At 42.9% G+C, this 15244-nt stretch overlaps 1 protein-coding gene across 1 annotated transcript in view; it reads right to left on the bottom strand.

Annotated features, from left to right (window-relative positions):
• Nucleotides 1–3002: 3002 nt before the first annotated feature.
• The window catches only part of RPIA (ribose 5-phosphate isomerase A), a 32267-nt gene continuing 20025 nt past the window's right edge, over nt 3003–15244 (bottom strand). Inside the window, exons 6-10 of the mRNA XM_014533377.1 lie at nt 14813–14877; nt 13520–13588; nt 12688–12829; nt 10088–10187; nt 3003–3884 (exon numbers count right to left, since the gene is read on the bottom strand). Of these exons, the coding sequence (XP_014388863.1) occupies nt 3787–3884; nt 10088–10187; nt 12688–12829; nt 13520–13588; nt 14813–14877 (474 nt within the window). The 3' untranslated portion in view covers nt 3003–3786. The remainder of the gene's footprint in view (nt 3885–10087; nt 10188–12687; nt 12830–13519; nt 13589–14812; nt 14878–15244) is intronic.

Here is a 15244-nt window from a genome sequence, read left to right on the forward strand (position 1 = left end):
TCCGCCGAGTGGCTGCTGCCACCTTACCCAACCCGACATTAGCCTCACTCCATTCCTCTCACCTTCTCAGTTAAAGTTAAGATAACTGATCACAGAACTCTCCTGCTCCCTGACAACATCCAACCCAGAGCAGAGGCCTGCTTCCTTGAGGCCTCCCCAGAAGCTCCCCTCCCCCACGGCAGCCCAAATCCCCTAAATCCTAACCTGCTCCGACTGAGACTCCCTGTGGCTCCCATGGCACAGAGCTCCCCTCCTGCCAGTCAGAAAACCCACCTATGCTGAACTACACTTCCTAAAGGGTCTCTGGCTAAAAGGAACTAACAACCCTTGGCCATAAACATCCCTTCCTAGGTTGCCATGGTGCCTATTTCCCCAGGCCTGAGAAAGGGAAAAAGGAAATGAGCACAGGAGAGATGAGAAAATTCAATGGTGGCAGACGAGGATGAATTTGACAAGGGGCATTACCCATTGTCAAACCACTAAAGAAAGCCCATCAGAAAACAGATTATTGGATTACCCAAGAGCCCCTACATACACACACACACACACACTAAACCATTTCACTAACTTCAGTACTTTCACAAATTACTTGTGACTCAAGTTACAAATGATGAACACAAGCAGTTAAGGAACACAAACCATGCATTGGCAACCCGTGGAATTAAGAGCAAGCAAGAGAAGTCTGGCCTGCTTTCCAGGGCATGGCCCGTTTCTCACTCCGCAAATTAAGAGAGCAAATGCCATAACGTTGCTGAGAACAGGCTGAAGGCCCCGAGCAGCACCCAGCACTCAGGGAGTGATGGCAGGCAGGACTCTAGCAGTCTCCGGCCCATCTCCTGTGCGCTGTGCCGACATGGTTCCCCTGCACTCCCTTTGTGCAGGGGCGTTCCGGTGAACCTGCCTGTCCCGAGCAGCAGGCTGGAGCATCTGGAGGACAAGAGCACGGGGAGCACTGGCAGCATCTCCCTCTTCTCTGTCCCCCTAGGAATTTGCACCTGATGGGGACTCAGAAAAAGTGTGATGAATGAAGAGTATAAATTTTATGAGCTACAACTGAAACCAAAATTCAATGTTTTATTTATGTCCAAGTGCTTTTTCCTCCTTGATCCTTCCCAGAAACGAGGCCATTTAACTTGTTATAACCTTTCCCAAACACCAACTTGCAGCTTGCCCTGAGCCCGTCAAATTGATCACCAGCCTGCAAATTATTTCCATCCAACTCATCACCTACAAGATCACAATTTTATTGAAGAAACTTAATCAAAATTTACCTCAAGCCTGGCCAGCATAGCTCAGTGGTTGAACATAGACCTATGAACCAGGAGGTCACGGTTAGATTCTCGGTCACAGCATATGCCCAGTTGCGGGCTCAATCCCTAGTGTGGGGTGTGCAGGAGGCAGCCGATCAAGGATTCTCTCATCATTGATGTTTCTCTCTCTCCCTCTCCTTTCCTCTCTGAAATCAATAAATGTATTTTTTAAATTTACCTCATGAACAAACTGCTGTGTGTCTAAAGCCTACCAAGTGTTTTGTTTTCTTCAGAAGAAACACCTCAGATTAACACTTAATGGAGCTGCAGTGTGGTCACAGGTGCAAGTGTCTAGACACCAGCTAAGAATGTGCATGTGATGAGCGCATGCAGGTGTTTTTAGAAATCCAGTGCAGCTTTGTTGTTTGTCTTTATTCCTGAATTTAATCCATGTCACAAGAGCTTTAAGGGATCTTTTCAAACATCAATTCTATCAAGTTTTCTCAGGTGTTCCGGCCCTCCGGTCCAGTTTAAGAACCCATTGTGGCCCTCGAGTCAAAGTTTGCCCACCCCTGGTCTAGACACCAGCTAAGAATGTGCATGTGATGAGCGCATGCAGGTGTTTTTAGAAATCCAGTGCAGCTTTGTTGTTTGTCTTTATTCCTGAATTTAATCCATGTCACAAGAGCTTTAAGGGATCTTTTCAAACATCAATTCTATCAAGTTTTCTCAGGTAAGATCTAGTGCCCATTCAGACTGAAGTAGTCTTGAAGAAAAATAAAGCATTCCTAACAACAGGTTTCCCAGCAATGAGTGAGGCAACTATTTTTTTTTTTAATCCTCACTCAAGGATATTTTTCCATTGATTTTTAGAGAGAGTGGAAGAGAGGAAGGGGAGAGAAACACCGATGTAAGAGACTCAATTGGTTGCCTGCAACCGAGGTACATGCCCTTGACCAGGAATCGAGGGAGAGAAATACCGATGTAAGAGACTCAACTGGTTGCCTGCAACCAAAGGACATGCCCTTGACCAGGAATCGAACCCGTGACCCTTCGGTCCATGGGTCAACACTCTAACCACTGAGCCAAACCTGCCAGGGCATGGGGCAACTATTTTTAAAGAGCACCTTGAGTGTGAAGAAAAAGAGAAGGAATTCAGCAAAGAAAAGAATGCCTCTTCAACACTCAGTCCTGATTAACTTTTATTCTGCAATTTAATTTAGCAGAAATTTAGATGTCAACCAGTTTGTAGCTATAATCCAATCTTCAAAACAGAGGACAAGCCAACTGTCCCAAGTATTGTGCAAAGTCAGCATGGGCAGATCAGGGTTCTCAGATGGGTCTCCCTGTCGCATGAGACTTACCACTGAGCGCTCACAGCCTCTCCTGTCTATGAGGCTGTCTGAACAAGTCACTGCTCACGGGGCACACAATGAAGACTACAGTGGAGGGAATAAAGGTGAAATTCAGGTCACACATATCACTGCTTGTCAGCTGCCATGACTAAAGGTTTCACTAATATAAAACTTGGGAATAATTTGATTTGTTTAGCTGTGTTACACTCAACTAACAAAATAAAATTGATACCAAGCTCTCTCAGAAATAAAGGAAATATTTACCTACTCTTTGGCTCAAGATTTCTTGAGTAAATTCCACCCCTTATCAGAGATCCAATGTAAACTGGGTGAGCAAAATAGATTTCTACTTTACCACAAAACTGCTGCAAATTCTATAGTAAAGACAAAGGCTAAGAATGGCACCATATTTTTTATTCCAACTCTCAAACAATATAAAGAGGTAAGAACTTCTGATGCTGAGCCATGCAAGTAATAATAAAGAAACAGGTAAAATACTAACAACAAAAAGACAAGCATTTAAAAGTGTCTCATTTCAAGTGCTTCTGGCCACCTGCTTCCAACAGCAGGGTTCCGAGTGAACCCCTGGCCTTCACAGAACCACCAGTTTCTCCCTGGGAGTTTACAATCACTGCACACCACACCCTACACACACCAGACTTCTGTAAACCACATCTTGAAAAGTGCAAGAAAGTACTGTGCGTGATCACAACAAAACTGAAACCCAGGAAGGAGCGAGGAAGAACAGCGAGCTCCCATGCTTTCGGTAAGGTGTCAGGGAAGCACCGCTGCTGGGCCCTTCCTTTATCAGTTGAAAGAAAAATTCTGATTTACATAATTCACCAAACTCAATATTCAGAAGCTTAACCAGCAGGCTCACGTTAAAAATTTAAAAGACAGTCACCCTCTTTTTATTTTGGTAAATGCTTTACATAAAACATGAAATCAAGTTGTACTTTATTTTAAAAACACAGCATTTTTAATAGTAAAAATATATGTTTATACTTCTCTTTTTAAAAAAGACATTTAATAACAATACAAGAAGGCTGGATTTCACTCCCCACCCCACCCCACCCTGCCAGCAGGACCCTGGCACAGATACATTAAGGCAAAGGCTCCGGGAGAGGCGTGTCCACCCGCTGTGGGCGGGGATTCCAGGTGAGCACACCACACCTGCAGCATCAGCAGAAAGGCTTCTCCCGCATGTTCACTGAGCCGTCCTGCATCCCGAAGTAGACCCTCTCAGCCATGTTGATGAACAGGCCAGTGTCCACTACACCTGCAGGACAAAGGACAGAAGGAAACATTAAGTTTCAGCTTCCAAAGGCAAGAAAAGAATCAAGGATCTCAGGTTCAGTAGGAGCAGCGACCATTAACAATGGACAAATGAAAAGAGATTCTGATTCTCATTATTTCCTCTTACAATTCCTTTCTCCCCTGCTTTCTTGGCTCCCTTTCTATGCCCATATATAGCAAGCTCTCTCCTGCTCAGAGCCTTTGGTCATGCTGCTCCCTTTGTCTGCACTAGTTATCTTTGAGAGCTTCAAAGCTGCCTCTTCTATGTTCTCCAGATGCCATATGACAAGTCATTTTCCAGTTGAAAGGTCTCTCATGACTACTCTACATAACCATTCCCAAGTACTCTAAATCATACTGTCAGCCTTACAGGTTTCCCCAGAGCCCAAGAGGATATTTCCAGTGTGTATACCCAACCAAAGACCCCCATCAAAATCTATAAGCAACTCTCCAAATCAGTCAGAAGACAGACAACCTAGCAGAAAAATGGGCAAAAGACTCAGGTTCTCCACAAAAGAGGTTATCCAAAATGGCAAATAAACATGAAAAATGGGGTCAAACAAGACAAAAAGGAATGCAAATTATAACTATGAGAATCCACCAATTGCTCCCCAGAAAGAGTAGGATGAAATTTGATGAGGATGAAAAGACATTTCTACACATGGACAGAGGGAGTAATTGGCAAACCACTTTGGAAAATGTTTGTTGATATATTCTCTAAAGCCGAACATATTCATACCTAATGATCCAGCAATTCTACTCTAGTTATATAAGCAACTGTTAGGCATACATATGGTCATCAAGAAACATGTTCAAGAACATTCACAGCAGTACTTTCCCTAATAGCTAAAAACTGGAAACACCCAAATCCTCTGCTCATCAAGAGCAGAATGAATATGCAAACTTTCTTTCACACACATAAATATGATGGAATTCTATTCAGCAATAAGAACTAACTACAAGTGTGAGCAACCTTTACTGAAAATATTTACACCATCCAGTTAACCCTAAACAACTGGGCAGCAACTTCCCTTGCAGCAGAAAACTGAAGTATAACTACAGTTGGCCCTCTGCATAGGCTGGACTAACCCTTGGGCAACATGGATTTCAACCACAATTGTTAACTGAAAAATCTGCATATAAGTGGACTCAAGCAGTTCGAATCCTGTGTTGTTCAAGGGTCAACTGTATGCACATATGTTACAATGAAATAACAGTGTTCAAGTATCAGAAAAAAGTTTAATGGGCAAAGTGGCACCTACGTAAGTTGCTGTTAGGTAAATTGGTACAATCCATGTAGAGCAATTCAACACCATCTAGAACACAAGATACACTTATCCTTTGATCTAGTGACTCCCTTCTAGCAAAGGACTGGAAACAAATATCCCCTAATGGAGAGCTGAGTAAATAAAATATGCAATAGCTATAAAATGAAATGTTATGCATTATTTTATAACACTGGTTTAGTGATAAACTCCTTTAGCTTTTTCTTGTCTGGGAAGCTCTTAATTTCTCCTTTGATTTTTAGATGATAGCCTTGCTGGGTAGACTTGTCTTGGCTGAAGGTCCTTGCTTTTCATCACTTTGAATATTTCTTGCTAACCCCTTCTGGCCTGAAAAGTTTCTGTTGAGAAATCAGCTGACAGTTTTATGGGAGCTCCCTTGAAGGTAACTAACTGCTTTTCTTTTGCTGCTTTTCAGATTTTCTCTGTCTTTAACCTTTTCATCATTGGGGTCATCTTGTTTGGGACTCTTTGTGCCTCCTGGACTTGTGTATCTATATCCTGCACAAAGTTAGAGTAGTTTTCAGTCATTATTCTTCAAATAGATACTCAATTCCTTACTCTTTTCTTCTAATACCCCTATGATACGGATGTTGTTATGCTTCATGTTGTCCCCGTGGTCCCTTAAATTATCCTCTAATTTATTTTGTTTCCGATTGGATGTTTTCTGCTACCTTGTCTTCCAAATCACTGATTTAATCCTCTGCTTCATCTAATCTGCTGCTGATTCCTTCTAGTGTATTCATTTGTTATTGTATTCTCCATTTCAGACTGATTCTTTGAGATTTCCATGTCATTTTTTATACTTGCTATCTCTTTAAGTTCTCACTGAGTTCATCCATTCTTACCCTAAGTTCCTTGACCATCCTTATAACCACTGTTTTGAACTCTCTATCTGGTAGATTGCTTGCCTCCATTTCATTTAGTTCTTTTTCTGAATATTTCTCCTGTTCTTTCATTTGGGGCATGTTTCTTTGTCTCCACATTTTGGCTGCCTCACTGTATTTGTTTCTGTGTATTAGGTTGAACTGCTGCCTCCCAGTCTTGGTAAGATGGCCTTATGTAGTAGGTGTCCTGTGGGGCTCAATAGCACCACAGTCTCCTTGATCACCTGAGTTAGGTGCTCTAGGAATGTCCCTTGTGTGGGTTATATGAACCCTCCTGTTGTAGTTGAGTCTTGACTGCTGTTGGCCCATCTGTGTCTGGGGATGACCCTTGGGCTGGCTAACTGTGAGGGTTGAACCCGACCATAGTGTATGAGGTACTGTGTGGGGGCTGACCCACAAAGCAGAATTTGCCTCAGCAGGGGCTGGTATCTGCAGAGATCTCCCTTTGGGTGTGCCACTTGTGGAGCTAATTTCTTGTGCTCAGATGTGGTCTGAAGCCTGCCACTGGATGTACTGATTCTGGGGCCTCTTGGAAGAAACGCTAGTGCAGGTCAATGTCAGGTACTACCTATGACTGCCTGTTTAGAGCTCCAAAGCAATCCATAGTTAGTGGCTGCCTCTGCTGGGCCTCACTGCATGTGGGAAGAACCAAGCTGGGCCTGAGGCAGAATACCACCAGTAGTGAGTCTGGGGCAGGTCAGCAAAAGACACAGCACCCAAGACCCAGCTCCACCTGCTGGCTGCCTGTTAAACTCAGCCACTAAAAGAGCCTGCGCTGTGTGAGTTACATGAGGCAGGTTCTCAGTGAGTCACCAGGTAGGAACAATAGGTATTCTCCAGATCTATACAGGTTTCAGTATCAGTACCAGTGCTGAGATTGAGGCAACTCAGCAAAAGTGTCAGGGTATCCAAGTCCAGCTGCCTCCCTGTTGGGTGCCTACAAACCTTTGTAGTAGGGCAGGGTCTCAAGGAGTCATCAGGGTGAGGCCAGCAGAGTTCATCAGGCTAAAACAGAGTAAGATTTGTTCATGCAGAGGGAGGGCTCTGCACAGGAACAGTGACCAGTCAGTGTGTGCAGGGAATAATGGTCTTCACCTGAAAGCCACACAACTCAGTCTCTCCCTATGTGTCTCCGACACCCCCTTAGTCTTCCTGGACATCCTCGAGAGTCCCTCAAGAAAGACTGCAGCAGGAACCTAGGCTGGCTGCAGCCAGCAAGGTGTAAGCTTGGCAGGGTGGGGCCACAGAGTCAGGAGGGTGAAGCTAGTCATGCAGTTATTTTAAAAAGAAGAATAAGGAAGTTCTATTGTCTATTCTGTATTAATCTCTAAGACAGGAAAAACTAGGAAGCAAATTTGTAACTAGTGTGCTTCCCACTTGTGTAAAAGGGCTGAGGCCGGGGAGGGTTGATTTATTTACCGAAGAATAACTCAAGGACACAATTTTGGTAACATTGGCTGCCTACAGACAAGAAAAGTTAGAGGGGTAGAAGGAAGAGATTCTTCACTGTTCACTCTTGTAATATTAAACTATGTAAATTCAAAAGAATAAATAATATTAAACTTCTAGTCCAGGGTTCAGGTCCCTGTTCGGGTGCCAAAAAAAAGAAAAAATAATTAAACTTCTAAAGACACCCTCAAGCCCTAGCTTGTTTGGCTCAGTGGATAGAGCTTCAGCCTGAGGAATGAAGGGTCCTGGGTTCAATTCCAGGGCACATACCTCGGTTGCAGGCTCAATTCCAGGCCCTGTTTAGGGTGCTCGTGGGAGGCAACCAATCAATGTATTCACATCAATGTTTCTCTCTCTCTCCATCTCTCCCCCTCCCTTCCACTCTCTAAAAATCAATGGAAAAATATCCTCAGATGAGGATTAACCAAAAAATATTTTAAAAAATAAAGACACGCCCAATAAAATCAGTTATTTTCAATGAAAAGCCACCAGGTAGAGAATAAATCTGCTGAAACACAAAGGTCCCTGGTACTGAACTATGACAACATAACTGGAGACTCACAAAGATAAGCCAAGTGGGCCACTCAAGACCGATCCTTTTCAAATTTCTGTAATACAAGGTGACCCAAGAGAAAGTCAAACCAGGTTCAGAAAATGTTTCAAAAAAAGAGCAGAGATGAATGGCAACAGTCTAAGGTCTCATCTGAGAGCAACCTCTCCTCAGGTATGAAGGGCAGAGGTGGCTCAGGATGGACATGGGGAAAGAACCCCAGTAGCTCTGACCCTTCTATAGAGCCTGTCTTCTCTGAGTATAACCCAATGGAACATCCAAGGGGATGCATGGTTCAGCTATCCTCTAAGTGACCTAATGAAATCACATGGGACAAGGTAGGAGACAGGAACAGAAAGGGAAACTTGCCCTGCTTCTCCTACCTTGATCTTGGTCCAGCAGCAAGTATTACAATGGGCCAAATTGGGAAGAGGAAAAAAAACAACAAATCACACAGATGATCCTGGTCGCACTGTACTAAATAATTTCCTATCTTTTTTTTCGTTTTCTTCACTTTAAGTTCTTAAAATTTTAACCATCTCTAGGCTGTGACTTGTACTTGAGGTGAAGAGCAAAGTATGGAAGAAATTGCCTCACAAAGGACATCTCAATGCCTCAATAAGCCAACAAAGGTCTGAGCAGGAGCAGCAGAGCTACACAGTGGGACTGGGAGACCTTCCTGCAGAGGAGCAGTGCTGACAGTGGCGAGCTGTTTCCTGCTTGCCCCCTGGGCTGCCTGTACTATCATTAAGGCAAATCCTCTTATTGCACTAACAATGACCTCTATATCTTATCTTCCTCCTGCTTCTTGGCTCTTTAGTGCTTCCATTAAAAACATAACACTGAGAGAATAAGCCTAATTCAACTCATTCTTTTTATTTAAAAAAATCTGGTAAAAAATACTCAATGGAAGCCTAAAATAGTGAACTAAAGGGTGGAAGAATTAGCTCTTTATTATATGGCATATACTCACACCATTTTCAATCCCAAATACCACGGATAACTTACAATTTAGCATTAATTAATGGTGAAGATAGTATCTTTTCTTTTATTCATTAAACACCACCTTGTGTTTTAACTCAATCCTCCCAACAATCCTGTGAGGTAGGTATTCGAATGAGCCTTGTACAGAGGAAGGGACAGTAACTAACCGCACCGGGGCCATGCTGACAGAGCAGGGCTGGGTCAGGGCCTGTGCTCTGGTAGTCTGTTCCAAGATCTACTTAGCCACTATCATCTGCTAAATTGCCCTTCTCTGCCACATTAGCCAGTTCTGGGCCTAGAATATTCCATGTCATGGAGTACTGGCAGCCAGAATCTTAGTCTCTTAATATGTAAAACTAGTATTTTTCAGCTCTCCCTCCTCCTTTTAATCCCCTTCTATGAGCCCTTAATAGCTCCTCCAATACACACTCATAACTCACCTCTACACTGCCCACCCAGCCTTACCCAGGGCCCCAGACCCATTGTTCTTCACTGCTCCAAATGTTCATGTCACACAGCCCCTCTGTGACCTGGCTCTCAAAGAAATAAGGACTAAAAGTTCAAGCCTAGAGGCCACCTGGGACTCCCATTTTGGTGCCGTGGCCTTTGGACACATCCTTTAATCTTCTCCAATCTGAGTCCACTCTATAACTATGCAATGAAAGTGGGAGTTAGAGGAGACAGCTGTAAACAGTTCAGGGTCCAAATTACACTATGCTGAAGCATAGCTCAAAAACTACCTCTATTCATGGAACTTCCCCACACTCCCCAAGACACAACCTTGTACACTCTATCTAGACTCTAGGTATTCCTCTAGCAGAATTTAGCACATGCCATCTTATTTGCAGGTATGACTCTATACAACCACAAAGTTTTCCTCTGCTTTATTCCATATTCTGTAGATGGGAGTATTCCTGTAACACGTGGCACAATATCTTGCCTGTGGTCTGTATTAATGAATGTGAGTGAATGGAGTCCTTTTCCCCTGCTGCTTAAGCAAAGGTCTTGGGAGGGTGACCACCACGCATATTACCTGGGGTCATTTTGATAGCTGTGTTCACTTCACTCCATTTGTGCACCCGGTCAAACTTCCAGTCCAAGATAAAATTTCCATTATCCGTCACCACGGGACCCTAGGAAATAATTTTCCACATTTTCCAAGGATGAAGATAAAGGTAGGTAGAGAGGGGCAGGAAAGTGGAAGCAATAACCAAAAACACTTATCCTAACTAATCCACTCCAAGCAGTACTCCCGCCTCATGCTTTCCAGAAGGAAGTGCTGTGAAGCAGTACTAAGCAAAAGCTCTGGGGTCAGGACTTGAGTATAGACCTCAGAGGAGCCACTGACTCCTATGAACCTCAGATTCCTCAACTGCAGAAAAGGAGCATTTCATACTTCATAAGGCTGCTTAGGTATAAACCACATGAGTAAGCATTTACCACAGTGAATACTCAGAGAGAGTTCAATACTTCTTAGCTACCAACGTGGCATGATATTCTCAGAGCTTCCCATTAAGTACCAGCAATAATGTAAAAGGAGACAATGTTATTTCACAATTCAATTAGGCAGCCCCATCAAAAAGAAGCAGAGATGGGTTCTGAGGTCAAATAGATAGGGGTAGTTTCAGTTAATCCAGAATTCCTCAACAGGTTTGGGCACAAGAAAATGTTTAGTGCCACAAATGCTGACAGAGCACTACAAAGACAAAGAAACTAGGACTCCCCTGCAGACTGGAGGAGAAGGGGCGGGTGCTCAGTTAAGAGGTCCTTAAAGGCAAGATGCTGAAGCTCTTGTATGGAATAACCCCAGCTATGAAGGAGAACCTCCAACAATCTCTTCCTGGCCTTTCAGCTAGAAAGGGAGCCAGAGTCAGAGCTCTATGCAACCACTATGATTAGGACAATGATTTTTAAAAGTCACAAAAACACCAGGAAGAAAACACATCAAAATAAAAATGGCCCAGCCAGCATGGCTCAGTGGTTGAGCATCAACCTATGAACCAGGAGGTCATGGTTCGATTTCGGTCAGGGAACATGCCCAGGTTGCAGGCTCGATCCCCATGGGGAGCATGCAGGAGGCAGCCCATCAATGATTCTCTCTCATCATTGATGTTTCTATCTCTCCCTCTCTCTTTCTCTCCCCATCTCCTTTCCTCTCTGAAATCAATAAAAATAGATTTAAAAAAATAAAAATGTACCAAGGAAGATTTACAAATAATCTTTCTTTTCTATATCTTACAAGCTTTTTATATACAGTGGAGCATCAGTTCTCAAACTTCATTCATTCCAGAAGGCTGTTGGAGAAGTGATTTGTTCAAAAACTGAATCATTTTTTTCCCATTAGAAATAATGTAAATTGCATTCATTCCAGACCCCTAAATTATTCCATTTTAACCTTTCTTACATACAGTACATGTACTATTATATAATGTACTATTTAATCTGATATAATGTACTACTTAATCTATAAACAAACACTTGTTTTCTTAAATTTACTGAACCACCCTACTAGCCTTAAATGAATCACTTTCAGCACTGGTTCTACGGGTGTCTTTCAGGAGGTCAGTATGTGGCATCTTCACTTTTTCACATTTTTGCCTCCAAAATGCTGTCACTGATGCTTTCGTTTATCCAAATCAACAATTTTTCTACCTCTTCAATTGCTTGTGATCATTGTTTTGTGAGCACTTTCACAGCCTTAGCAACAAGAGCACTATTGATGGCCTCTTTACCATACGTTTTAAAATTGTGCTAATTGTCCATTCTGTCAGTAACAAAAGCAAAAAATATACACAAAGAATATTCACAGCAATTTCCTGAGATGTTAACAAGGCGAGCTTTATTGTGAAAATGGCCCATACTGGCACATTCTCTCCTCTGTTTATGGCCTGAGAGACACTTTTTTCATGCTGATATAGCAGCATAAAAGGGTTGTCAGGTTGAAAACTGAAGTTTTGTTACAACTTGGTCAAGTGCTGAATTGTTTGAGATTGGAGCCATTTGAGAACAGAGGTTTGACTGTATGTTTTTAACTATAATTAGTTTTTAGGCTATTACTTTTGCTTTTTTGTTTATTTATGGGTAAGAAAAACAAGTTCAGTGTAACCCACCTTAAAAGCTGAAGGATTAAGTATCTAGAATCTATTCCTAAGGAGGGGTCCACATCCCCTAAGAAATTCTACTTCTTGTCAAATTTTGTCACAGAATGAGAAAAGAGGAAAAAAGAAAATTATACCATGAACCCTGAAAAACTTTATGCCCCAGGGGCTTCCCCAAAGCCCAGTTTAGCAGAGGTTAATCAGGGTGGTCCTGGGTTCAGGTACAAAGGTCAGATCACCTGAGGAGCATCAGCCCTAACACGAGAGAGAATCGGTTCCCCACTTGTACGGAAGATACACACTGCATTAAGTCTTATCCACAAGAGTCTGAAAGTAGGAACTAATAAAGAAGCACTCTACAAATAAAGAAACCAATTTAAAGTAAATAAAGGCTTGCTGCCCAGACAGGCCCAGAGGACCTAATGAAACAGAAAGAGTACACTGAGAACCTGGGGACACAAGGACTTTCCCATCACTGATGCAGACACAATACTGAGACCCTGGACTGTCCTCAAGAAACCTCACCGCCACTTACTGCCTTGTTGACGGCCATTCGAAGCTCAACCACACCCCCGAACTTCTGAGTGACAGCTCGGCTCACTGGGACATAAGCCATGGGGATGACCTCGATGGGGATTCCCTTGTGCCACTGATCCCCAAGGTTCTTTGAATCTTTCCTGGAAATAGAGTCAAAAACTACAATAAATATAAATAAGCTCAATGGTACAGATAACACCAAATTCAGGAATGGTATTAATTTATATGGTGAAATGGCACAGGAGGCAAACAGGGATAATACACAGAGGTTTTAAAAGCATCTGAAGTAAAGATAACAAAAATGTTGAATTTAATTATGACTAGCTTTGTATGGTATACAGGTGTTTATTATTTATGTTCTTCCCACAACTATACTTCACAAGTAAATACTTAATAAAAAAAATAACAGCCTCAGCACAAGTCCTCTCCCAGACTCCTTGAAAGAGAACCTGAGAGACGGGTCAGACTGTCCACTACAGGAGTCACACGTGATCCCGGAGGAAACAGAGTGTGCTGAGTCACTGCCCGTGGGCAGTGCTTGCCCAGCTTCCTCTGAGGCTGCCTGGGAGGATCAAATGAGTGACATATGAGGACATGCTCTGTTGACAAGTGAGGCAAGCTGCTCCTCCTTCCAAAGGACACTTAAAGAGCAATGTCTCCCTTCAGCATGAAAGCAGATTGTAATACTCCTCGACACTGCCTAAGTCCCAGGGACGAGTCTCAAAGTCAGACAGTCCCTCCAGGTCTCTAGTTCCTCCTCTGTAAAATACAGATGAGGCCCAAGTCTGACTACCTCCTTGGTGGACAATTCAGAACACTAAACACTATACCTGAAGTCAGCAATCACGATGAAGCGACTGGCATAGCCCGCCACAATCTTCTCCTGGGTCAGGCAGCCTCTGGGAATGGGAAGAAGAAAGTAAACACAGGGCTAAGACAAAAACTTGATTTGAGAACTAGTCAGATACAGAAAATCCAAATTCACTCAATTCTGGTACTTAAAGAGAGCCTCACTTTTTAATTGTTAAAGGACATGACCCATCCTGCTATGCAATGAATTGAATTGTGTTCTACCCAAATTCTAAAGTTGAAGCTCTAATTGGCAGTGTGACTGTATTTGGAGATGGGGCCTCTAAGGAAGTAATTATGATTAAATGAGATCATATGGGTGGGGCCCTGGTTCGGTAAGATGAAAGTTTTATGACCAGAGAGTTTACTTACTCTCTCCCCTCACCATGTGAAGACACAGTGAAAGGCAGCCACCTTCAATTAAAGAGCCTTCAGAACTAAGAAATTTCTGTTGTTGCAGCCACCCAGGCTATGGTGTTTTGTTACGGCAGCCAAAGCTAAGACACGCTCTTTCCCCCACATGGACTATAGGAAACCTTAGCTTGTGTCTGGGAGAAACCCAGAAATGGGACAATGGTTCCCAGTTAGACCAGGCCAAATGCCATCTAAGATGCATATGTGAGGAAGTCCCAAGCTTAGGGAAATGTCATCTGAGCATGGGGAGGGGTCTATAGCTTGAGAAGTAAGGTAAGCTTGGAACAATCTGACTTATAGGCTATTTGACAGTCAGGGTGATGAAGCAGAGAGAGCACAATGAGCTTTTAAACAAATTTTGTGTCATTTCAAGAGTCTACTTGATTATAAGAACCAGCAGAACAGGAAATTCTGCAACTCACCCTTCCCTAACCCTCAAATCACCACTTAAACACCTGATGTTTTCTAAATGAATGAATACATACATCACTAAGTACTCAGAGGTAAGAGCAGCTTTAAAGCAATGATCACACACTGGTGCCCACAGACCTAGTAATCTAGCCCCAGCAACATGCTTGTTTAGCTCGCATAATTTTAAAGCTTGAAATCACAGAAGAACGTGGACACGGAAAACCTATTAGGATGAATAATCTCACTGAATAGGCCCAGGTTCCTAGTCACCAAATTCTGCAACTAATAACCAGAAATGCCAATTCGGCTCTCCAGCCATAGCTCTTGGCATCCTAGTAGAAAGACAAACTCAGGTACATCACAGTGGCAATTTGCTTCTTCTGAAATCCATTTTGCTTTGCTAAGAACTGGCAGACACTCCTTAGCAAGAAAGTCGCCACAATACTCACCCACCACCCTTGATGAGATTGAGATCAGCATCTACTTCATCAGCACCATCAATGGCGAGGTCAATCTGTGTTGGGAGAAGGAAAGATAGAAAAGCCACTATGCCTTTGAAGGCTCTGTACCAAGCTTGAACATGCAATAGCTTATCAGACCCTTAGCAGCCTGTCCGACTAGCAAGGCACAGTTATCTGCTTTTAACCAATCAAGACCCTAAGACTCTGAGAGGTTAAACTGTTCTCCTAGAACAGCGGTTCTCAACCTGTGGGTCGCAACCCCTTTGACGGTCGAACAAACCATCCTGCATATCAGATATTTACATTACGATTCATAACAGTAGCAACATTACAGTTATGAAGTAGCAACGAAAATAATTTTATGGTTGGGTCACAACATGAGGAACTGTATTTAAAAGGCCAGAAGGTTGAGAACCACTG

This window comes from Myotis brandtii, unplaced genomic scaffold (genome assembly GCF_000412655.1).
Source record: "Myotis brandtii unplaced genomic scaffold, ASM41265v1 scaffold9706, whole genome shotgun sequence".
Classification (NCBI taxonomy): Eukaryota; Metazoa; Chordata; class Mammalia; order Chiroptera; family Vespertilionidae; genus Myotis; species Myotis brandtii.